The 25,608-nt window shown below is 46.1% G+C and overlaps 1 protein-coding gene across 2 annotated transcripts in view; it reads left to right on the top strand.

Moving 5' to 3' along the window:
• The window catches only part of LOC126526924 (uncharacterized), a 111,609-nt gene extending 96,059 nt beyond the window's left edge, over positions 1–15,550 (top strand). For both annotated transcript variants that reach the window (XM_050174631.3, XM_050174630.3), the window contains exon 6: positions 11,109–15,550. In XM_050174631.3, the coding sequence (XP_050030588.1) occupies positions 11,109–11,385 (277 nt within the window). In that variant the 3' untranslated portion in view covers positions 11,386–15,550. The remainder of the gene's footprint in view (positions 1–11,108) is intronic.
• The last annotated feature ends 10,058 nt before the right edge of the window (positions 15,551–25,608 follow it).

Genomic DNA, 25,608 nt, shown 5'->3' on the forward strand with positions numbered 1-25,608 from the left:
GCGTGGAGACCTACTTCAACTGCTGGCAAACCGGCTACCGCACCGATGTTTGCCCAAGCCTGTGACCCACCTCTGTCACCGATGTCGTGAAAATAACCCACCCACTCAGGAACCCATGTGCATACGAAACTGCATCATCTGCAGTAGCTCCCACCTCACTAGGGGAAAGAACTGAAAACACCGCTTCATGCATCCGCACCCAAAAAAGGCCAACACATCTTGAACTGAAGGCGAGGTACATGACCACGAATCCTGCGCACACCAGAAATCCCAGCACAGAGGAAGTTCCCAAACTTTGGATCACAATCGCGGGAGATCCCGCAGTTGATCTACCTCTTTCTCTCCCCTAGACACCAGCCAGAACTCCACCAAAAGGCGCAATCGCAGCAGCAGCCGCTCCGAGACACAGGCGAGTTGGATGGCCACAACCTCCCACAACCCTCCTCAACATGAGGACGTGCTCAACAGAATATCAGCCTTAGAAAAACTAGTCAAGTCCCTCCGTCAGGAAAATGTATTACTTAAACAAGCTCCACATCCAACACATCGCCTCCCCACCAGATTTAATTGCCCTCCAAGAAAATAACGGCCTGGCCAAATTACTGGGCTGTAAAATGTATCAGCCCCCTGATGTGCCGGTCGCGAGCATCGCGATCCTCCTCTACTGCAATATCACCGCAATTCACTATACTGCCGATGGCTCAGACGCAGGTACATCTTGCTTGAAATCATTCCACGAAAAAGGAGACCTAAATCTTTTTGTTTTCAACCTCTATAGCTCTCCCAAAGACAAAGGTTCTGGCATCCCAGGTCTCCTCCGAAAGGTAACCCATTTAGCGGCCAAAGCCCAACTCCTCATTTGTTGGCGACCTTAATGAGCACCCCTCTGCGTGGGGTTATCACAAAAGTAATCCCAAAGGCACTAAACTCTCTCTCACCACCCAGAAACTCAGCCTCACCATACTGAATGACCGCCAGACTACAACCCACATAGGGAACAGTGTCAGCATGGACGCCTCCTCCGACCTCACCCTCGTCAAACATATACGCAACACCCACTGGTCTAACACTGGTCACACTCTCGGCAGTGACCACTACATTCGCTGCCTAACCTTCGACACCATGCCTCACAAACGTCTCCCTCTCCGTACGCAAATCACAGATTGGGAAAAGTTCAGACACCTACGCGACCAAACTTCACCCACAGAGATTAATGTGACGAGTGGGTGCACGCCTTGACGTGTGGGTGCACACACTCAAAGACATTTCAGCCACTACAAAAGACACAGTAGCTCTTGATTCTAACCCCGCAAGAGATACCTAACTCCTCCACATGCGAGAAGCATACGCCAGCCTTCTTAAACACTGGAAAAGTCAACTGCACAACCGCCAGCTGTGTCGCAGGAGCACAAAACTGGAGCGCCGGATCGAAGACTACATGCTCAGTCTGGCGCGAAAGCAGTGGGGACAGATCTGCAACAGCATGAACGGACTGTTAGGCTCCAAAAAGTCACGGCATTTGTTGCAACATTTCCTTGATCCTACGCAATTAAAGTCCTCCCAACACGAGGTTTTATCAAGCCTCATTTATCAATTCCAAGATACTGACAAAGATCTGGTCGCCGATTTACATCACCGCTATCTAAACACGTCACACAACAACCCCCTCCCCACTTACAAAGGCCTCCCTAACAAGACCTTCGACACGGACGTCACTGACGCTGAAGTGCGCTATGCACTAAATCAACTCCGTACAACTTCGGCCCCGGGCCCAGACGGGGTCTCTAACAAAGCCCTCTGAAACCTTGATCTCACGTCTGTATCGGCGTTAACCGACCTTGAACTCCTACTGGCAGGAAAGCAAACTCCCCCAAGCGTGGCGAGATGCTTGAGTCACACTTATTTCAAAACCTGGCAAACCCCTGTCAATCAAAAACCTTCGCCCCATATCCCTTACCTCCTATATAGGCAAGTTGATGGAGCATGTTATCCTCAATTGTCTCCAAAATCATGTGGAAGACAACGACCTTCTCCCCCCAACCATGATTGGATTCTGTACCCGTCTCTCCACGCAGGACTTCATGCTTCAACTCTCGCGAGATATTCTCGACCCCACTTATAAAACGGGCACGAAGGCCATTCTCTGGCTCGACTTGACCAAAGCCTTTGACAACATCTCGCACAAAGCCACCCTCACTAACCTCTTCTCCATCAAACCCGGTGAACGCTTTTTCAACTACATATGCTTGTTCCTCTCCAAGTGGACTGCCAAGATTATGCTAGACAGTTTCAAGTCGGGTCCAATACCCCTAGACAGCTGCAGCACACGGCAAGCCTCAGTTCATGTGCCATTCCTCTTTAATCTCGCCCTTATCACGCTGAAAACTCGCCGCCATTTCGGGCCTGCAGCACTCCTTCTATGCAGACGACATCACCCTGTGGGTAACCGCTGGGCATGACGGCCAAGTGGCGGAGACACTGCAGAAGACGGTCGACATAATCGAGCTACACATCTCGGGCGTAGGACTAGACTGCTTTCACCAAAAGTCCAAACTTCTGGTCATCGGGGGCGCATCGCCAGGCCTTGGCGGCTACCCTATGCTCCGAATAACTGCAGGCGGCCTCCCTATAAAGGAGGTCTCCACCATCTGCGTTCTGAGTATGCTCATCCAGAGCAACCGTAGGAACACTGACACCCCTGTTAAACTGACCACAACGGTCACTCAAACCATCCGCCTCATTCGGCAAATTGCACAAAAACATCAGGGCATGAAGGAGGCTGTCCTCCGCTGACTGGTGCAAGCATTCGTCCTGAGCTGCTTTTCCTACACCCTACCTCATATCTACCTTACTCCCACTGAGAAACTAAAGGTAGATGGTCTCATCCGCCAAGCATATAAGTCAGCGCTACATCTCCCACAGACAACCTTTACAGCGAGACTCGCTTTAGGAATCCACAACACTCCCCATGCTGTGCGAGGCCCACCTCACCTCCCAGTACAATCGCCTCACCCGCACTCGATCGGGCAGGGCTATCCTCTACCGCCTTAACATAGACTTAGAGTCCTCAGACCCAGACCTCGTTCAACTCCCACCACACATTCACAATGCGTTAAAAATACGCCTTCCAAAGAATATGCATCTTATCCATCATAACGGTCACCATACGGCACGAGCACATGCCTTCGATGCCAATCACAGCCAGTACTCCAACTCCGTCTATGTTGATGCAGCCGAATACCCTACCCACGATGCATTCACACTGGCAGCACTAACTGGGAAAGGCACCTATCGCGGCTGCAACCATATATTCAACCTCCCTCGAAACAGCGGAAGAAGCTGCAATCGCTCTAGCGATAGCTAACATCACCGTCGGTATGATATTCAGGGACTCGAAAGCTGCCATACGCAACTTTGTAAAGGGCCGCTATCCCCCACCACCTTCCACCTCCTTCGTCACACCGCATGTCCCCTCCAAGAGATTGAATTGATCTGGGTACCAGCCCACTCCTCCAACCCAGGAAACGAGGCAGCCCTCACTAGCGCCCGAGGATTCGTTGGCCGGGCTGTGGACGTCTCTAACCTGAGGTCTGCGAGAAACAGGCTGGTCTCATTTCACGATATAGCACACCACTATCACCTTAACAGGCAACTCTACCCACCCCCTCACAGGACCTTAACCAAGACCCTCAAAATCATCTGGCCTCTCCCTCCTGCATTTATTGTGGTGATAGAGCCACATTATATCACATACATTGCAATTGTCCGGAGGACCTCCCTCCTCTGGAACTGGGTCAGCTCCTCACTTCCGAGCAGTGGGAGGCCATACTGCTCAACTCCAACTTGGCAGTACAGCTCCAGGCCGTCGAGCAGGCCAGAGAGGTTGCCGAGAGCCAGGGGCTTCCGGCCACCTAGTGTGACCAACAACCCACCATCTCCCAACCTTCTGCCGATGAATAAAGTCTTCCATCCATCCATTGCTAACGCGGTAGTTGCCGGAATGTCAGGCATGGACTCCGGTCGTCGATCTAGCTCGTGATCTCACGCCCAATCAACGAAGTAGTTTACTGGTCCGAACCACACCTCTATAAAAGAAGTTGTGGTGCAAACAAATTGGAAGCTATCTCGCCGCAACGACCTGCCTGCCACCACATAAGCTGGCAGCGAATTTTTGTCACAGCCGTATACGATACAGCAAAGCTTAACCAGTGGCGCTACATCAGTATCCAGCAGCAAAAGTTTGCTGTTTGGTGCCGAGTTGACCAAAATCTTGGTAGCGACCGTACCCCATTCTTACGCTGTGAGATCGCCACGCCAAGAATATAGTGGTGGATATGCAACAAATTGAATAGTGGAAAAGTTGCTCACGGTCGCTATGCCTGCGCCAATGTGTATATTATGTTCAAAAAATCGAATGAGACACCATACAGCGTCTGAAAGTTCGGTCACCATATTACGTTGGTCACACAGGAGTGTAGGATCTGGCTCGGCGCAAGCACGTTCACTCGCTGCTGCCAAAAAAATTGAGGTTGTCCCATTGCCTAAGCAGCCCGCACGCGTCGAGGTGGAAGGTATTGAATATAGACAGCAACTCACAGCAGAAACATGGTACAATCCCTTGACTCGGCCCACCGCGGAGCTAATGCAGCCACTGGTCCACACCATGCCACTTTAGATGGTGCAGTAAAACGGCACTTGAGGGTATAGTTCTATATTTTGAAAGCGCGAGCAACCCTTTGGCGCAAAGTGGGCGCAGATTTCCCATATTTTGCTGAAATGTAGCAGGATGTAGCAGCGTTCGCCTCTCAGGCAATTCGAATTCGGCACAATTGGCACAGCCGTAGCATCATTGGTTACGGTAGCTGTTTATATTCGTGCTAATGGTACCAGAGCAAAACCAGAGGCCACAGTGGCAACAATATAATGAAGCACTTGATGTGAGGGAAAAAAAGTTAAAAAAGGTGCCAGTTTGCTCACAGCATCCTCAGTCTACTTTTTGTTGTTTCGCACCTCAGCTATTGGAGCACCATGTCGCTAAATAACATGCTAAATACAGCCACCCTGGCCGTTCCTATAGCAGCGACGAAAGCCGCGAGTGCTGGAAGCGCCGTAAGGTCTAGTGCTATAAGCGCGAAAATTACGAGAAACTGTGCGGGAGGTAAACAGCTGCACTCTTTTTCAGAGACTGAATCCGCTCGCTGAACTGCCAGAGGACACGTGCCAAAGCTGTTCTGGTGCAGCGTGGTGCAATTTCGGTCCATTTTCTGTATTTGGTGCAGTTTGGAGCAGAAATTGGCATTTGTATCAAAATGTTACAGTTGGCGCAGGTGTCCCACCCCTACACATGTTTGTGGGTGTCATACGATAAATGTTTTGTCATGTATGTTAATTATAGCCTTTCTAGAAAATAATGCTTATTACAGCATTCCAGAGTGTCATATGGCTGTTCGCAATGTTTCCCCGAGTCCTTAAATAATACTATTTTACTGTAACTTCACATTTTGTGGAAGTGGGGGAACATGTTAAGTGCAATGCATAGCAAAACATTAACATTCCTAGTTTAATTAGTAGTTATCAAATATTTACTGAACCCTTATTTTCTCTCTATTTTCACGTGTTAGGCAATGTTCGTAGTTGGGTTACACGGTGTCCTCAGTGAACTAAACAATGTACCTTATTTGTATTGGATTTAGTTAAAATTAGGGGCAGGCTACAGGTAATGTGTAGGCAAAATACAAAGTATGCGGGCTAATTAGGACCTTACTCCTGCATTCAGAAATGCATCTTAACTTGAAAGCCATGCTTGACCTGATTTAATTATGCCTGTCATAAATGCACCACAGGAAACGCAATGAGCATCTCGGCCGCGTTCGCAGCAGGCGTCATTTATATCAAGTCAAGCATGGGCTTCAAGTTAAGATGCATTTTTAGTGTGGGGGTTAGTAGTAAATTACATATGCAAGTGATCTGGAGCGTTACACTGTACCTTCGTAGTACAATATAACGCTCCTGGTGAATAAGGTGCCTTTGTTGGTACCTCCATCGACGAAAAGTGACAGCTTTGATTTTCTCAGCATTGTGGGCTGGTCAATCATGGTCTTCGCCAAGACATCTTAATTGCGATTAGCATTCTTTACCTACTTCAGCCATTTTGAACCTACCTACCTACCTACCTACCTACCTACCCACCTACCTACCCACCTACCTACCCACCTACCTACCTACCTACCCACCTACCTACCTACCTGGCCACTTACACCGTCCCAGTGGCCTAACTTGTCTAATAGGTTAAGTCACTAAGTATGTGCTCATGGTCCTGATGCTGGTGTGGTCGTTTCACAGTTGTCATTCTAGCTTTGTGATCCGACTCTCATCGTGCCGGTGGCACCACGGCTTCTATACTGACCCAACGCCCCTCGTTGTCTAATAGCCTGGACCGTTAGGAATGTGCTCGTGGTTGCGATGCTGTTGCAGTCATTTCATTGTCATTCCAGCTTTGTCATGCGACTCTCCTCATGCCATCATGGTCAGGACATCATTGTCACACAGTCATCATGCATTCGTTATAACACCACTGTCTTGATGCCATTGTGGTCATTTCATAATTGTCACTCCAGCTTCGTCATCCGACTCTCATCATACTGTCGTCGTCATACATTTGTTATCATCCCATTGTCCTGATACCGTTATCATGCCATCATCGTCATTGTGTCATCATCATGAATACATTATCATCTCATAATCGTAATGCCGTAGCGGTCATTTTATTATGGTCACCGTAAACTTGTCATCCAATTCTCATCATGCTGTCTTCTTAACACAGTCGTCCATACCATTATCGTCACGCTTTTGTTTTCCCATTGTCATCATACTGAGTTTGCTGTATCATTGTCAGTCCTCCTTTGTCATTCTATCATAATCATGCTGTCATCATTCAGTCGTGATTATGTCATCGTGGTCATGCCATCGTCGTCATTGCATCACTGTCAGATAGTTGCTATCATGCATCCTTTGTCAGACCGTTGTCATTTCATCATGGTCATGCTATCATTGTCACTTCAGCTTTGTCATCCGAGTTTTGTCATTTTGTCATTGTCACACCATCATCGCCATACAGGCTTCATTATACAGTACTTGTCACGCCACTGTCATCACCGCGTCGTCATACAGCCGTCGTGTTGCTGTCACTTTCGTCCCATTGTCGTCACTCTAACTTCGATATGCAACTCTCATCATGCCGTCGTTGTCATACCTCCTTCGTCGAGCCATTGACGTCATTCTGTCATAATCATTCTGTTGTCATTCAATCATGATTATGCTGTCGTTGTCATGCCATCATCGTTGTTGCATTGTCAGACAGTCGCTATCATGCATGCGTTGTGATACTGCCATTGTTATGCCATCGTGGTTGTGTCATCGTCGTCATTCCAAGCTTTGTCATAAAGCAGTGTGCTTGCTTACTGGCTTTGGCTTTGCACTGCTAAGCATGAGGTTGCGGAATAAAATCCCGGCCGCGGCGGCTGCATTTCAATGGGGGCGAAATACAAAAACACTCATGTGCCGTGCTTTGGGAACTCGTGGTCAGAAATAATCCGGAGCTCCCGACTATGGCGTGTCTTATAATCAAATTGTGGTTTTGGCATGTAATACCCCAGAAAAAAAGATTCATCATCCCTTTGTCTTCATAATGTCGTCGTCACACCATCGTCATCATGCACTCAGTCTTCTCATTGTCATGTCTTCGTTGTCATGCTGTTGTCATTAAACCATCATCATCATTTAAGAATCATCTTCTCAAAATTGTCATGCCATCGTCATACCGCCTTTCCCGTTCCATTGACATCATTTCTTCGTTTACATTCCATCGTTGTGACTGTGTCGGCATGATACAGTCGTTTTCATGCCACTATGCTTGTGGGCGACCATAGCGAAGTGGAACAATACGGGAGTATGTCGCATACAGCCGAAGCAGCGAAAGTTTCAGAATGACCACTATTGATGCTAAATAAACTTCAGAAACATGGTGTGTTGCTACATTGCTCAAATACTAATCGCATCTTAAATTAAATTATGGGGTTTCACATGCCACAACCACTTTCTGATTATGAGGCACGCCATAGTGGGGGACTCTGGAAATTTGGACCACCCAGGGTTCTTTAACGGGCACCTAAATCTAAGTACACAGGTTTTTCACATTTCGCCCCCATTGAAATGCAGCCACCATGGCCAGCATTCGATCCCACTACCTCGTGCTTAGCAGCCCAACGCCATAGCCACTAAGCAACCATGGCAGGTCTTGATTGATTGCATTACCATCGATCGTGAGACGAGTTCTGCAGCCATTTATTTTTGAGTGCACAGGGCCCGAGCGACCATCTGCATGTGCATCTCCTTGTGTGCACGCATTTCAATTCTTCCTGAGACAGAGCAGTGGCTCAGCCTGATTGCACTAACACTGCGGGTTGCAAAGTGCGGCCCCAATGTTGACAAATTAAATGGTGAGCGACAAGCGGCGCATTTTTTGCCAAAACAGCTCGTGCCCACGAAATGTCCTAAACAATGCACCGCTTGTTCCTCCCTCAAATCATTCCACGGGAATGGACAAGTGAGCTAACGAGATGGACACAAGCTATGCAGAATTGTTTCGTGTATGTACGTTATGCCATCATCATCACGCAAATCCACAAGATAGCAATACTTTGCCATTTTATACCTACCTGATGGTCTGGAAAGTAATCATAGAGGGGTTATTAAGGTTTGCTTTATTAAAGGAATTTTGCTCATGACAACGTATATTTGTCGCAGTGAAGACATTTAAGTATCATTTCTTTTATTACTAAGTAATACTGTGATCAATATGGCCCGCAGCTTGGGTAAAGGCAGTAAAAATAGTAGTGCTTGGAAGTGTGTTTTGGCCTCAGTCAGCGTCGACAGGTGATGGCGTTCCTGCCTGACAACTGTCACCGCTTTCAGTCACCGCGGTGGCTCATCTTTTGACCAGTGTTGTAAAACGTTAAGTAATTACCCTACTGTAGAGTAGTTTGTGCATTTTGACTGCTTGCTAGAGCCTTAGAGGTGTGCGGCAATTGTAGGTCATATTAAGCAGTTTCAGCAATTGACCCTATTGATGACTTCTACAGAAAATTTTCCCCAACTTGATAATTTCAAATCAAATGCTGCTACATTGCACAAAATGCACAGCAATAAAAAAAATATGGCAGAAGACATCTCACGATAACTGTCACCGGTAATACGATAAGCATTTGAGCAATCTAGCGACGCATAGTGTTTCTGAAGTCACATTTATTTAACATCTGTAGTAGTCACTCAGAGAATTTCGTTGCTTCTGCTATGTGCAACATACTCCTTTATCGTCCCACTTTGCCGTGGTCACCCATGAGCCTAATGGCATGAAAGAAATTGTATGACGAAGAAGGAATGAAAGCAATGGAATGACAAAAGCACTAAATAAAGATGGCATGACGACAATGAGAAGACGATTATTCAACAATGATGATGATGCAATGATGACGGCGTGATGATGAAGACATGAGGACAATCGAATGACGATGATGGCTCGACCACGATGGCATAACAATGGCGGTATCACAACGGATGCACGATAGCAACTGTCTGACGACGACGAAGGCATGATAACAGCAGAATAATTACAGTAGTATGTAAAAGTTAGAATGATGACAGTGTAACGAACGCGACTGCATCACGACAAAGGCATGACAACAATGACATCACAACACATGAGGGAAATGCCTTAGCGAAGAGTTTGCGAGGACAATGATGTGAAGACGACTATATAATCAAGCCTGTATGATGATGATGCCGTGACAATGGCGGCATGATGAGAGTCATATGACGAAGCAGAAGTGATGACAATGGTACGACCACAATGGCATGACAACGATCTGATAAAGAATGCATGATAGAAACTATCTTACGACGACGCTGCAGTGATGACGGCATGACAGCGATGACATAATCAAGATTGAATAATGACAGCACGATTACAGTAGAATGACAAAGAAGGATTGACGACGATAGAACGCCAAAGGCACTATGACAGCAATGGGATAATGTCAGTGAAGTGATGACGATGGCAAAATGACAGAGTGATGATAATGGTATAACGATGAAGGCATGCTGAGAATGGGATGACAAATTTAGAATGATGACGATAGAAGAACTGCGACAGCATCACAACGATGGTATGACAATGTAATGCACCATGACACAATGACGATGACGGCATGATAATGGTATCAAGAGAATGGGGTGATGACAAATGTATGACAATGCCATGATGATGACTGTATCATGAAGCCTGTGTGACGATGATGGCCTGACAATGACGGCATCACGAAGCTGGAGTGATGACAATGGAATGTCCATGACGACATCATGACAGCGGTGTGAAAACGAATGCATGACGACTGTATGACAATGATGGCCTCACGACGACGGCATGAGGAGAGTTGGATGACAAAGCTAGAATGACGACAATGAAATTACTGCAACAGCATTGTAACCAGGAGCACATTCCTAGCGGTAGAGGCTATTAGACAAGGAGGCGCACTAGGTCGGCGTAGAAGGCGTGACGCCAACAACATGACAAGAGTCAGATCATGAAGCTAGAGCAACGACTATGGAACAATGACACCGGCATTAAGACCACGAGCACATACCTAGTGATCTAGGCTATGAGACAACTTAAACCACTGGGTCGGCGCAAATGGCTGAATAGGTAGATATGCTCAAAATGGCTGGAGTAGGGCAAGAACGCTAATCACATTAAATATAAAATAGCACACTTTGGGCGCAAAATGCCGTGTCATAGCAGCATTGTAACACATTATTGGTTGCATGGGTGTAATCTATGAGAGACATTGTAGTGGAGGGAATTAGTAATTTGTATTACCTGGAAGGTTCTTAACCGTGCATCCAAAGCACGGTACACTTGTTTTACATCAGTTAGGCTTATTGGAATGCGTCCGTTATTCGAACCCACGACTTTGACAAGTTTGGTGTTATAGTTGCATTACCTCTCATGACAGATCTGACTGACATTTGTGTGACTGCATCATACTTTGCAGACGGCGCAAAGACTTCAAGAATGCCGTTGAGTCGTTCGAGCCCCGTCCGGCTTCTGTTGAAACCTCCGATCACCCAGGCGGAGACTGTGACACCCTCCAGTGCGATGCGCGCACACAGACGGTAACACCCCCGCCTGTGACGGCTGAAGACGGCCTCGAACATTTCGGTCTCTTTGTGGCCCAGAGACTGCGCATGACGGACCCAGTGACGCAAGCACGTCTCATGTCATCCATCTTAAAGCTAGTTGTCGAAGCACCAAGTGGGCTTTCAGAATGATTGTGCGAATGATGTCTTCAGCATCGCTTTCCAATTGCATCGCCTACTTTGAAACAAAAAGGTGCATTGCTTAGTGGGTTCATCCCGTCGCCAGTAAGAACGCTCATAATGAAAAAAAAATTTATGCAGGCAGAACGCAATGTTGGCACCTAAACGAAACGAAGCTTTTGTGATATTGACCCTTTTCGCAGAGCAGTTTGTTCTATAGGAACGAGATGGTGCTTTCAGCAGCGCGCTGCATGTCGCGCGACAGTGCATACATACGAAACCATCACGGCTTTGACCTTGCTTCTGTGCCATCGGCTGTCGGAAATGAAACTAAGTTTTTGCTAATTCACTGTGCTGCAATCATGCCAGATTGAATCATGTGAATTGAAGACATGTGCAGTAGTTGGCTGCAAAAATAGTGACTGGCATATTAAATAAGGGGATGAATCTGTGTAGCCAAGTTCGCGGACCATTTCTGCAACTGTCCGTACATGTTACAACACTTCGAGATGTACGGCTTTCTTCAAGGATGCAGAAATTTGTTCATCCACTCGCATTGTATCGCTAACCTGCAAAGAAAGTGCTTCAGCCCTGGAACATTGGCATGAGTGAGTACCACTCGTTAAACAATGACAAAGACAATAGCACCACTTCCTGTCATAGTATGTTTAATGCGCAGTATCTATACTCGCAGACAACTTTCTGTGGCTATGAAGGGAAAGCTACGGAGGCAAAGTGCACACAAGTAAGAGCACTTCTGAAAGGAATCCCACGTTTTAGTCCACATTAGTTTAGGCTGGGGAAAGTAAAACATAAACAGGTACATAAGCAACAGGTAAATAAGACAGAACACACCACTGAGTGCAAAGGTTTACTTATTTTGCAGCTTTGCCCTTCTGCGTCTGGGCAACGTGAAAATTTTGCACATGGAAGCTGTGTCAATTCAGTGTCTGTTCCGAGCAACCAAAAGCACTGTCAAACGCTGCCAGACTGCTTGGCACGGTAACATATGTGCAGCATCCATGGTCCCGTAGCTTTCCCTTCATAGCCACAGAAAGTTGTCCACGAGTATACAGTGAAACCTCATTAAACCGTAGTTGGCTGAAGCTCGGAAAAAGTATGTACTAAACGGTAGTACTGCTTAACCGAAATAGCATGAGATTGCCCACTTACCTGTCAAAAACGGAACTCAGAGAGAGTGCGATGAAAGGGGAAAAAGACATGCAGTATTTATTCACTTCGCGCAACAAAAGTGTTATTTTCGTTTGATGCCGCGGCGGCCTAGTAGTGACGAGAGGGGCCTCAAACTTTTTGAAGCTGCAAGCCAGCTTTTCAGCCAGCCCCCTATTATCGGCAAACACTCGCATGGCAGATTCCTCGTTTGCGTTGCATATTCTCTGTGCACGGGTGCGGTAGCGTTGCAGAAGTCACGGGACACCTTTTTCATTGTGGGGTGCTGTTCTCATCATGACGATTGCATTCATGAGGCTGACGTAACGCGCAGCTTTTGCCACTGTCGGGCCTGAATCGCCCATGCTGTCACTTCTTGTGTCGTCCTCATCACTGTCGCTAAGCGACACTTCGGCAACAACAGAGGCAACGATGGCGAAAAGTCAAACCTCGTAGCCTACATCTCTTCGTGGTCGCAGCAGCGCTGCCGAGCAACTTCTTCGCATTCCAAATGCCGCACACAGTAGTCAACAGTAGACCCATATCGCGTGCCAGCTTCTTCGTGTCACGTTCGGTAGCACGAACGGTGTCTAATTTTTCTTCTATGCTGAGCACCCGGCATCTTTTTTTTGTATCCTAGCTTCGGCAATAACGCGAGTCCTTGCTTGCACGACGCCACAACACTCTCTGGCACGGTGGCGAAATGATGTTGATGTGCCTTCACGCACAAATGCACAGGGTGCTTGGAGGCCGTTCTGATCTCTGAGGCTTGTTGTTCTGCCGGGCCGCCCGATGGAGACGACATACCACCGTGTTTGCATGACGAAAAGTGGAAACACTACGTGTTAACCGATACGTACTCAATAAGCTGGTACGGTTTATGCAGATACAAAACACATTATGGTCAATGGCCTCTGAGTCGGGGGCTTGACTTTACTACTTTTAAAACGAAACTACTGTTTAAGCGGGTACGGTTTAACGAGGTTTTACTGAACACACATTTACCCCAACTGGCACGAAATATTATGCCCACTCTATCGCCAACGTGTCAATAAGTGAATGGGTGCACACTTTAATATATGTGCACCATACACGCACAATAAATGATGGACTACAACGATAGTGCACGAATGGTCGAAGCTGAATGTTTCGCGACAATCTACAAAAGTCAGCAAGTTACCAGCGATAATACATCTTTGCCACAAGGTATTACAATGGACAAAATGGCTATGTTTTAAGCCTTGCACCCAGCAAGAACAAATCTATCTGAACTGAGCACACCCACGAGCGATTAGGCAGAAATAATCAGACAGTGATGGCACCAAGGAAAATTACTGAATCGGAAATGTGACAACCTGCTGCTTCAAAAATATTTGGCAAATAAAGAACAAAGAGCAAAACACACTAATCCTGATTGAATTCATGAGCGGAAAGTTTGGATAGCTTGAAATACATATTTAGCCTCGCTTTTAAAACAAGCACCATATACGTAGCTCGCGCCATTTGGACATAGCTTAATGAGCTTCCAAAACACTTTTGCATGTTCTCTGAAGCTGTGGCCAAAGCTTCATGTCATCCACCCATTCACCATCTACGATGTCTCCTGAAACAGAGGTTTGCTAAGCCGCGCCAGTGTCATACACACTCATTGTAAATGCGGAGGCAACGGAGGCAGTAGAGGCAAGCAATGGATGCATCACCATGTGATCAAACATGATAACGCCCACAGAATCGCCGTGAAAAGGGTCAATATATTTTCATGTGCTTATCAAATGTCACGTAAGGTCAATTTGAATGTCGCAAGCAGCGTTCACTGAAGGTGCAAATGTGCAACTTCGACAAAAACGCTGAAACTGTGAGTTAAGAGCAAATGTGTTTATATTTTTTCTTGCAAGGTAGTGTCTTGGAGCGTATACAAGTCGTGCTTTTCTTACAAATCATGGAAGTGAATTATTTGCATTAATAGTATACACAATATATACTAGATTTTGAGGGTGCACCTTTAGAGGGTGCATGGTCGAAGATGGGACACAGCGATGAAGCTGTTGCAAGCCCGCACAACCGTCACAGGAATTTCGCGTGCTCCTGCACGCGAAAATAGTGGCATGCAGGATACGCGCAAACAAATACGTGGTGGCAAACATGTTAAGGGCATATTGAGAGGCGATATCAATGTGAGACTGTAGGTGTCCTTCATAAAATAGAGGGCCCACATTGTTAAGATTGGGTAGCGGGGTCAGAGGACTTCGAGCCGCTCCTGCATTCCTGTATGATCTACTTCGGCTTGATGAAGCTCTCAGTATGCAACCCCCACCTCCCCTTCCTTCCTGCCAATACAGACCAACTGTGATGCCATTGTGGGACACGTTTAACTGAGAATATGTGGTTGGATGGATGATGTTTGACTGCATCACGACAGACGATGGGTTCAGGAAACTACTAGAAAAGCAGGATCCACACACACCACCCTTGTGATCATGGTCGAGAATTTCAATCCGCGTCAAACTCGATTGCGAGCGAAAGTGACCGTGTAAGACCTTTATGGCCACTGCTAGCTGCCAAAGCCAACTGTCAAACAAACCAGCTAAGTGCATTCATTCAGCGACCTCTTCCTTCGTGGGGCAGTGAACCATGTGTGCTTGTGAGTACTTGCCACATTGTGTTCAGGGAACAGAGGCGCCTTTGTGATTGTGTGTGCCCTCACCCTGAAGGTGGAGTTTTCGGCGACTTCGAACACTTCGATTGGAGGAAGGTGTCATTGACGGTTTCTCTGGCCTATGGAAGACAGAGGGGATACAAAGGGCCATCTTGTGTGCTAGCAAGTGAGCCCCTCCAGTCATTTAGTGTGGTCAGACAGAAAGATGTGTAAGTGCTCCCATAACGATGTAGCTGCAGGCTACGATTTTATGTAATGCACTCTGTAGTTTTGCCAGTATGAGCTTTTTTTTCTGTAAGCAAGCTTTCCTTTAATTCTATGTAAATAAACTCTTTGCTTCGTTTCTCCTTGCTCCTGACCTTGTAACTTGTCTTCAAGTTAGCAACTCTCATCAAGAAAGCATTTTGCAGGCAGCTGGCTGCGCAGCATTGTTTGGGTTTGTGCAAAGCATTACCAAGTTGACCAATGTGTTCGCGTAAATCCAGTATTTGTGTGTGACATAAGTACAGTGAACTAGAATTAATGCAAGTGCGTGTGTGTGACGACAGCAGCAAGACGAACCGATGACAGTAATGACAGTTGCATGATTTCTACATAGCAAAAGGAGTGCAAAAGGAACGGCCACCTGTGTCCTTTTATAGCCGTTCAGATGAGTGGCGTGGTGCAGTTTTCCATCTTGGCTGAGCAGTGGTGACACTACTATAGTGTAATGTGATGCAGCACTGTCATACTCAGACAATATATGCATAAGGAAAGAGCACGCCTTAAAGTTTGACTGAGCAGTAGGCAGGACAGGTGCTGATCACACTTCTTAGACAGTACATCAGCGCCTACTTCTCTGTCTTGTGTTGCCATTCCTTTTGTGCTGCTTTTACTATAAAGACCGACCAACTCGCCCAGTTTTACGCTCCATTGCAATGATTTCTATGAACAATCAGATTGATGTAAACGAGTGGCATGAAGGTGCGAGATGGGTAAGAACTACAGAAACCAAATGCTCACTGACGGCAGCATGTGCTATCACTTGGAGGACACGAACGGGTGAGTTGATGGCAATACTGTAGCATAGCCACCTGTGTGCTTTGATAGCCTTTCAGATGAGTGGCGTTGTGCAGTTGCCCAGCAGTGATGGTGCTACGATAGTGTAATGTGATGAAGCATTGTCATACTCAGACAATATGTGCACAAGGAAAGAGCATGCCTCTATGTTTGACTAAGTAGTATTGTAACGATGAGAAGGGCCATAAAAGTCGAGTACGAGCTTTGGGAAGAACGAGGAGGCAGCACTTTGCTGTCTGGCGTTTAGAAATCAATGCTCATGGAAAACTTGGTCCACTGGGGCGGCATAATTTCTTGCCATGGTAATATCATGCCATGCATGCATGCATGCATTTCATGAATTTATCTCATTCTTGTCGTGTATGTCATGGCATTCATGGTAATCATGTCACGGCTTGACATACAGACCATAGCATTTATGCGAATCATTGTATGGGATTCGTGGCACGACATTTCATTAATCTCACACACGCATGTGAAATGCAAAGAAGTGCATGTAGTATGTCATTCAATCCATAATAGTAATCTCATTTATCATATTCATATCATGGTATGCATGGCATCTCATTTATGACATGATTGTAATTCATGTCATCTCCATTTTATAACAAGTTATATATCAGGATATCCAAGACATCAACAACATGCCTATATGTCATGAGGTATTGGGGTGGCTGTCATTTCTTTAACTGAATATGTATCAGGATATGTGTGGCGAGACAAATGTGTATGACAAGGTATGACATGCTCATGCATGTTCTGTCATGACACGAGTGCCATTCATGCCAGGTCATTCACATCCAGATATACATCAAGTTAAAGAAGCAACCATGGCAGCATGTCATTCATACCATTTATGTCATGCATACATGTCATGACAGGCATCTGATGTCACCGATTTCATGAGATGCACTTGTATGTCTTGTCATTTATGTCACGAAATCCATGCCATTCATATCAATCATGTGAGGTCATGCATGCATTTCATTCATGTCCTGACATATAGTAAGTTAAAGAAACGACCACAACGGCATCATGTCATTCATGCCATTTATACCAAGACATACATATCATTCATGTTATGTATGCATGCATGTCATGCTGCCTCATGCCTATTCTGATATATATCCAGTTGAAGAAACATAGGAGGATGGACAGACAGACAGACAAACAGAAAATGCCTGAAGTTTGTAGAGAATGTGAATCGGATGATGGCGTGGGCCAGCTCCTCCCTGTGACACCCCAGTAGCGTAGGCCAGCTACCCGCCTAGAAAAGCACCAGTGGTGCAGGCTAGAGTGCGACCCTCTGTGACGCCAGAACCCGTAACCATGGTACCCAACCCCAACAACTGGTGACAGTTGTGAGATGGACTTTAGATGACTCCCTGCCGCTGCAACATAATTTGGGGTTTGTGAAGATCACCATTGATGTCTCCAGTGATGATCACAGGCATCAACTTACCTGTGTCGGTGTCATAGCTTGGAATTACACTCAAGGGGAAAACTCAGCTAAACATAATTCCCACCTTCGCTTGACACGTGCCCGCCTAGCACCTGTTTGTCCATCCATTCATGAACAACACAATCATCCGATTCAACAATCATCACATCAATCATCAAACAATCATCAAACAATCATCAACACAATCATCCGAACAACAATCATCCGATTCATGAACAACACATAATAATTTTATTTCATCATCAGGCTAACTCGTCATCCCCAGCTTCGCCATTGCCACATCGTTAAACTCCACAATCGCCTTCAGTGGAATTTTAAGCCATGCCAGTAAGAGAGAGAAAATATTTCTTAAAATGAAGGGAAACCACGGTGTCCTTTGACGGGCACTGTGCATGGGTGGAGCCCTCAGTGCAGAACCTCATTCTTGTTTTCCTGTAGGAAGACAAGAAAGAGAGCTCACCATGCAATAAGCTACATAAGCATGCAGGGCGGCAGAAGAAAGGAAAAGTGGGCAGAGATTGAGCAGCAGTTAAATAGAGAACAAATAGGGGTGTGTGCAGTTACAGAAACACACCTTAGAGACTCGGAAGTGACTGAGAATTATGTTTGGGAAGGGTGCAACAGAATTAAATCGGAAAGAAAGGGAGGAGGAGTCGGAATGCTCATCCATCACGGTGCCAAATGGAAAAGAGTAAATTGAAAATGTCAAGAGCATCTTTGGTTATCAGGTACAATGAGTGGAAAGATAACTTGGCTAGGCGTGACATATTTGCGGACCGAAAATAATTGCACAGAGAAGCATCAAGAATTAGCAGAATGCCTAAATGCTGATATTAATTAAGGGTTCCGGGAATGACGCCAAAATTATCCTATTAGGTGACGTGAATGCCCACATACAGGATCTAGATGATTATATCAACAACGGGAAGTCAATGCTAGATCTTGGTGAGCAACATAACCTCATTATCAAGAATACAGGGCCTAAGTGTGATGGGCAGACCACGTGAGAAGCGGGAAACCAGCAACTGACCATTGATTACTGTCTGATGACAGAAGGAATTCATGATAAGTTTAGAGAAACTGTCATGGAAGAGGAAGGGTATAGCAGCATAGGGGGTGACCATAAACGGATCATTTTGAAAATGGAATATGCAGTTTGGAAAGAGAGCAAGCAGCTCAAAATGGCCAGTCCAAATTTGAACACTGAACAAATGACAAATATAGTCACAAGAGTCGAAGAACTTGGCAAATGGCCAAGCAAGGAGTGGGAATATAGTGAGCTTCTAGGTGTAATAACGACAGAAATACGGAAAAAGAACCAACATGTTTGTTGGAAAGAAAAAAAAAAGAAGCCAAAAAGCTGATGGAACAGGGAAATACGACGAGCGATCACCAAATGACAGAAAGCATCCTGAAAGCACAGGTAGGCAAAAAAAAGCGCAGTTGCTACAGGATGAAGTAGCCAGAAAATGGGAAATATAACAGGAGAAAAAATCTATGGTTCAAATACTGGAGCAAGCAAAGATAAAAGGTGAAAGTGAACATTGGGTGTCAGAAATACATGAGAAAAAGAAGGCCGCACCTAGGATATTTTGGAACCACATCAAATTATTTGGCAGCAAGTCTGGAACAGTACAACAACATATCCCAGACAAAGATGGAAACAAATTGGAAGGGGACATGGCATTAAAATATATTCGTAAAATAACAGCTGAATTTTTCCAAGGCAATGACGAGGTTGTGGTTGAGGAAAAAATGGGCATGAAAGAGAACCAGATGGAAAAAGAGCTGATGCTGACAAATTTCCCCATGTGAAGAGAAGGCAGGTGCGAGAATATACTCACTATCCCCCTGAGTGATCTTTCTCACTTCACCTACCATATTACACATGAATTTTTCAGGCCGAACTACTGTCAATAATGCTTGCTTTATGAAAGTTACCCCTTCATGCTACAAGAGTTATCATCACAGATTTGCTTTCTGTATGCAGCGCGCTTAACGCGTCTACAAATTTGACAAATTTGCAAACGTTTTATACATTAGCTCCACCCCACTTACGTTTAGTCCATTTAGTATCAATCTTAATGAAATAGCCAATTCTTTAGCACACGCTTCTTTAAATGGTCCGGTGTTATCTGTGCTGCCGGCAACTGTGCATTTCACTGCAGCTAGAAAAAGGCATATTTGTTTGACCAAAGACAGAAAAAGTCTCTCATTAGAAAAATCTACAGACTTTATGCATTTTAATTATTCTTGAAACCAACAATAGTGTCCTATCCGACGATTCTAAGTATAATTTACAAGGCTGCACTGCCGTATTACATACACTTAATCTTTTACTTGTACATATGTAGTCTGGTGGTATCCCCTTTGTGCTACCTCAACAATCCAGAATCCATCTATAATTTTTTACTATCGTGTCGCCAGTTTTCTAATATACGAAAATGATGTTTATCATTAATATAATTATTCAAAATTACCTCAGTGATTTTTTACGTCTACCATTGATTTTATGTATTCTTAATATCAAGTTCATGTTGCTAGTGCTATCAAGGCTGACAAACTTATTGCACACTACTTAATTTCATTTAATTTTGGTTTCTTTCCCGTCCTCAGTTATTCATTTATATTCCTTTTTTTCTAAATCATTTTACCACCTGGTTCGTGGCCTATCCCCCACAGTGGGTTGTTGCCCTTGAATAAGGCATCATCATCATCATCACCATCATCAGCATGGTTAACGCAGCCAAAGGACACGTAGCAGAATGGGGCATACCAGGTACGCTCTGGGATGATGAGCAGGATGAGCTGGAAGCCGGACATGACGGATGGCTCATCATGACAGCGGCAATCGAGTGGAGGCTGTGCTTCAGCTGCCATGACTGCGACCTGTAAGCTAAGTGGTTGCCTCACCGGAGACCTCAGCTACAGGCTGATGGCACTGTTTCTGAGAGCCCCTGTGACTATGATCAGCAGGCTAGTGGAGTTGGCCAGGTGATTCAGGTGCCTCGGTCACCCGGCCATTTTCACAGTCTGGCCAGATCAACCGTGAACCGGACAATGAAGACTGTGACGTTGAATCCACGATGCATCGGTGGGCCCAACAACTTTTTGATGGAAACAGCAACGGCAAGGAGACATAACAACACTGGCGAACTCAATGTAAATATTTTGAAGTTTCCAACACATTGGGGGTGAGGACTTTCGGGAATACATTGAATTAACTCGCACTGTGCGCAGTTTGTTGATTATCAGGATTTTTTATTGGGTTTGTAGTGTGCGTTCATTGATGATAAAAGGATTTCATTTTTCTGCTCATCCCCCACAAAGGCATTTTGCAACTCAAACGTTCCTTGCGTCGTGTTTACCACCAAAAGACCTCGGCAAAATAATGGCAAGCCTGCTGGGTTTTCTGAATACAGCAGAACCTCATTGATGAGTGCCCGTTACATACGTTTTCCCGGCGACAACATTCTAAATCGAGAACACAATAAATGACCCAATAGAGTTAAGCTCATTTTTTACCAGTTCATACGTTCCTGGAGAACATGATTTTTCGGCACCAACATTCAGTAAGCCACCAAACTGTGATCCTATGATACGTTTTCCAGTCACTAGATCGCATGTAAACAAGAAGATGCGCGAGGCACGCGTGATCGAAAACAGTATATAGCTGCTCGCTGCGGCAGCTTCACCACCATACTTGCCCTCTCGTCTCATGTGAAAATGCCATCGCACACTCAGTTTCTCATTTTGCTACTAGCAAATCTTCTGTGGGGTCGTCGTACACAGCATTCACAGCTATCACCGCCAATCTTATTGCAATAAGCGTTTTCACCTATTTGTTTCACAGCGTGTGGTGCCGTGGGAAGCATAGTGCACGCTTTCAGTAGGTGATAACTGAAACGCGCCGCCGTTCGCTGCTGCAGGCAGCGATCATATACGTTTTCCGGTCGCTAGATCCCATGTGAACAAGAAAAGGGGCGAGGTGTGTGCATTCGAGAACAGTATACAGCCGTCCTTCTCACGTGAGAACAAGGCGCGCATCGTTTCTTATTCCGGTAGCAGTAAATCTCCGCCTGGGTCGTCGCATGCCGCATTCACAGCTACGCACACTACAAGTCATAAACATCTTCATCTATATGTTTTACAGCATGTGGTGCGTATTGGGGGCGAAGACTTACAGAGTCACCATCTGTCAGAAGTGCCTCCCTTGCGTAGTACGAGGGATCACCGCGGCGCGCTCCTCATAGGTTTCGCTTACGGCGCTCAATAAAAACACCATACGGCAGCGCTCCGGAACATTTATGTAAGTACTCTCAAAATGAGGCAAGTTTTTGACTGTCAATATAATAATCTTGGGCAAACTGAAAGCACAGAATCGTTTACAGACGCTATCTCTTTACCGAATCCGTACTGTGAACGCCATTGCACGCAGTCGCCGCGATGGAGTCTCCCGAACCGGCTTCTTGCGTTAAAGGTAGGCAAACACTGGGAGTAAACTATGTTAAATATGTTCTTATAGTGGATTGTCTGTATAACCAAATGGAGCATAACAGAATGAAGCCTCAATGCAGCGATCGCACGGGTTTGCAGCAACCAACTGCGCGTCTGCATGCATGTTCGCGCACAATGTTTTGCTTTCGCTGTGAGCGCGTTTTCACACCATGCCGTGAGCTTTAGGCCGCAGCATATGAGCATTTGACAGTACACTAGCAACCGCTGTTGCGTGGACGCTATCAGAACTGTTCAAAAATATTTTCGTTATAGAGACTTCGATGCCTATGACGACTGTGATCTGCCATCGTGACAATTCAATCTGTTTTTTATCTTCTAAATTCTTGGACATCTCAATATTATTTCTCAAGTTGCATCGCACTGTATGTTTATCGGACTTCTCAGCGTGCAATTTCCCTCTGCTTCTTTTTCGTAATCCAGTGCATTAATTCATAACACAAACATGACCATATGCCATGCCTTCTTTTAATGTGTGTCGTACCGCTCCTTTCCGTTCCAGTGAACTTGCCAGTATCTAGCATCAACAAGTTTATAGACCAAACTGTCATGACATTAGCTGGACAGAGAGCGCGTGCGGGCGTCTCAGAATGCGTTTTCTGCTACTCACCAAACATTGCAGTTCCGGCGCCGTAGCACAAATCTTCCTCGCGTCTGTGCTTGCTGCATACCCGAGCTGCAGCTGATGGCTGTCTGCCGGTTCTAAGTTTCACGAGCCAAGCTTCACGCAGCTCCTTGTCCTGCGGCTACGTGTGAATAAGGCTGACACCGGGCTCCATTGCGTACGTCCGGCACTGCGGCACCGAGCAGTAAGCTAACATGCTGCACGCCTCCAAAGGCAGCCACTACCTATTAGTATAGTACTTTCAAATGTTGTCAAGCAGGCACCCAAGGCGTTAAAGCCTCACCACTTAACCAGAACCGCAGTGCAGCTGGGACTTTAAACTTTTGTTTTCAGCTCGCTTTGGCACTTCCGAAGCAGCCGACGTGGCCGCTGTGTCCACGTGATTCCTCATGCCTAGTCACGCCGACGGTGGCGGCAGCTTTTCCAGTGGTGGAGCTGGCCCCCAATAGTGCCATTGGTAGCATACTGCACACTTTTAGTAGGCGATAATCCAAATGTGGCACCATTCTCTGCAGCAGGCGGCGTGATGTAGGCATCACTTTTCGCTTCGGCTGCACCTGGCATCGCCCACCAGCTCGATTTCGTTTCAGTTTCCCGTCGCCCCCTTAAAACACCATGCAATGGGGAACCAGCGCTGGATAGGCGGCGCGTCGAAAAGAGTGCGTTGCACGCCGCCCTGGCGACGAAACGCGGCATATTCCAGCCACACAACCAGACGACACACACATACGCAGCCGTATTATAGTTCGTATGTTTCCGTCTTCGCGCCGCTTCAAATGGAGTTTTTGTAAAGAAGCTAGCGCCATCAAGTGAAGAAATGACGAAAGAAGCTTTTTAAGCTTTATACATTTTTCACAGTGCGTCGCGGCGAGCACGTGTTTCTTTAACGGTTGCGTCGTGTATCGATGCCATGCTTGCGTGGCTGCCTGCCTCGCAAATCTAGCAGTTATGGCTCCGGTCGTGCTAGGCTATGGTTTCGTAAGTATTAGTTGGCCTGAAGATATTCCATATTTCTCTGGCTAGACATAAAAAATTCTGATGTTACTTCGCCACAGCACTCAATGGAGAAGAAAGCTTTATCGCATCAGCTGACTCGCGCAAGCAAAGGTTTGAGTGCTCGGCTGCTTGATCCGTAACAATCCTGGCTACATTTAGCACTAATTACATTAATTTGCCGGATGCATCTCAGCGCCGAGTCCTCATCCGCATGCGCATTTTTATAAACACATAGGTGGCTTAGTCGCGCGTGCGCCGGCACTATGCGCATACAACTCGTATTACAAGGCAGCTTCCCTCCCACATAATTCTTGGCAATGAATGGATAATTTTTACCTTTCGTATCGTTCACTTGGTGCGGTGGCGTTGGAAGGGGCTTGGCGGTGGCATTGCGAAGGAAAAATGGTACATATGCCGAATGGTGCATGCTATTGCTCATTTTGTTTCCGACGAAATACCGACAGCAGATTCTGCTGTTTGGTACTGTCTGCCATGGCTGACCGTCTTCACTGTCGAATAAACCAAGGATACACGCGAAATTTGATTTAGAAACCAGCCCGACACCGCTTGACAGGGCGACAAGACGGGAGCTCACTCCGCTCGCCTGACTGCTTGGATCCAACGCCGCCTCCGTTCTTGTTCGTAGGGTTTAGATGGAAAGACGCAGAAGGATACATCCTCCCTCATCCCGACTTAGTTGTGGCACTTGTATACGCAACAGTATCGTCGGCGCCCTTTTGTTTTCCTTCGGCTTTAAGGGCACGCAACGCAATTTTCGTCCGCGGGGGAGGCTGCATTGTGCACGTTCTGACCGCCAGGGCGGCGCTGCAGGCGCCGTGAAAACTCCAGCGCTGGTTCCCCATAGAGAGTTTTAGAATAGGGGCCCCAAAGAAATAGCGTCGAAGCCACTGCGCATGCGCAGACGCAAACTGCGTTTGGGTTTTGCGCAGTTTTCTGTCGAGCACGCTATTTCACTGATTTAGCAAGAGCCCCAAAAGTTGCGTAAACAAATGTGGCGTCACCCATCGAAGCGACGGCTCTAACCTAGCCCCAAACTGGGTTCGATTCGCGGCAACATGTGAAGTTCGCAAGCTAGGAGAAGTGACTGCGGTTATCGCTTTCTCTCAACTAACCTGTTATGAAGATTGATTCATTAGATGCCGCTGGTTACGAATTTGATTGTGGATTTTATGGCTCGTAGGCCTAACACGGCTTAGCTTGGCTGGTGAAGGCACATAAAGTTGGCTACTCAAAACTGTGCGCAACTAATTGTTTGCTGCTTACAGAATAACCTCTAAAGTGTAATTAAATGCAGAAACACGAAAGTCAGTATTACTATTCTTATCACAAGATGGTGTATTTTATTTAATCATTTCTAATAGCTTTTCTTTGACACCGTAGTGGCGCTGTCAGTGCAAGACACTATCCGCAAACACAAAGATCTGTTCTAGAACTTTTCGCTCCCACGTGCCCCAACGCTAACACCCACACAGCTCTTTGGGGCCCCGAACTATTGGGCCCCTATTCTAAAACTCTCTAATAAAAAAAACAACAAAACACGTCTCGGGCTGCCGGAGCACCACCAGCTCGACGCACGTCGGCATCTCGTGCCGAAACGATCAGTGCAACGCTTCACACTACGTATATGTCAACAACTGATTGTGTCAAATTTTTTTTTTAGTGACTTCGGATCGTACTCTTTTTTGGTTAGTGCGTTTTTCTCGCGTTTTATTTAAAATGTAGGAACGAAGT

This window comes from Dermacentor andersoni, chromosome 9 (genome assembly GCF_023375885.2).
Source record: "Dermacentor andersoni chromosome 9, qqDerAnde1_hic_scaffold, whole genome shotgun sequence".
Taxonomy (NCBI): domain Eukaryota; kingdom Metazoa; phylum Arthropoda; class Arachnida; order Ixodida; family Ixodidae; genus Dermacentor; species Dermacentor andersoni.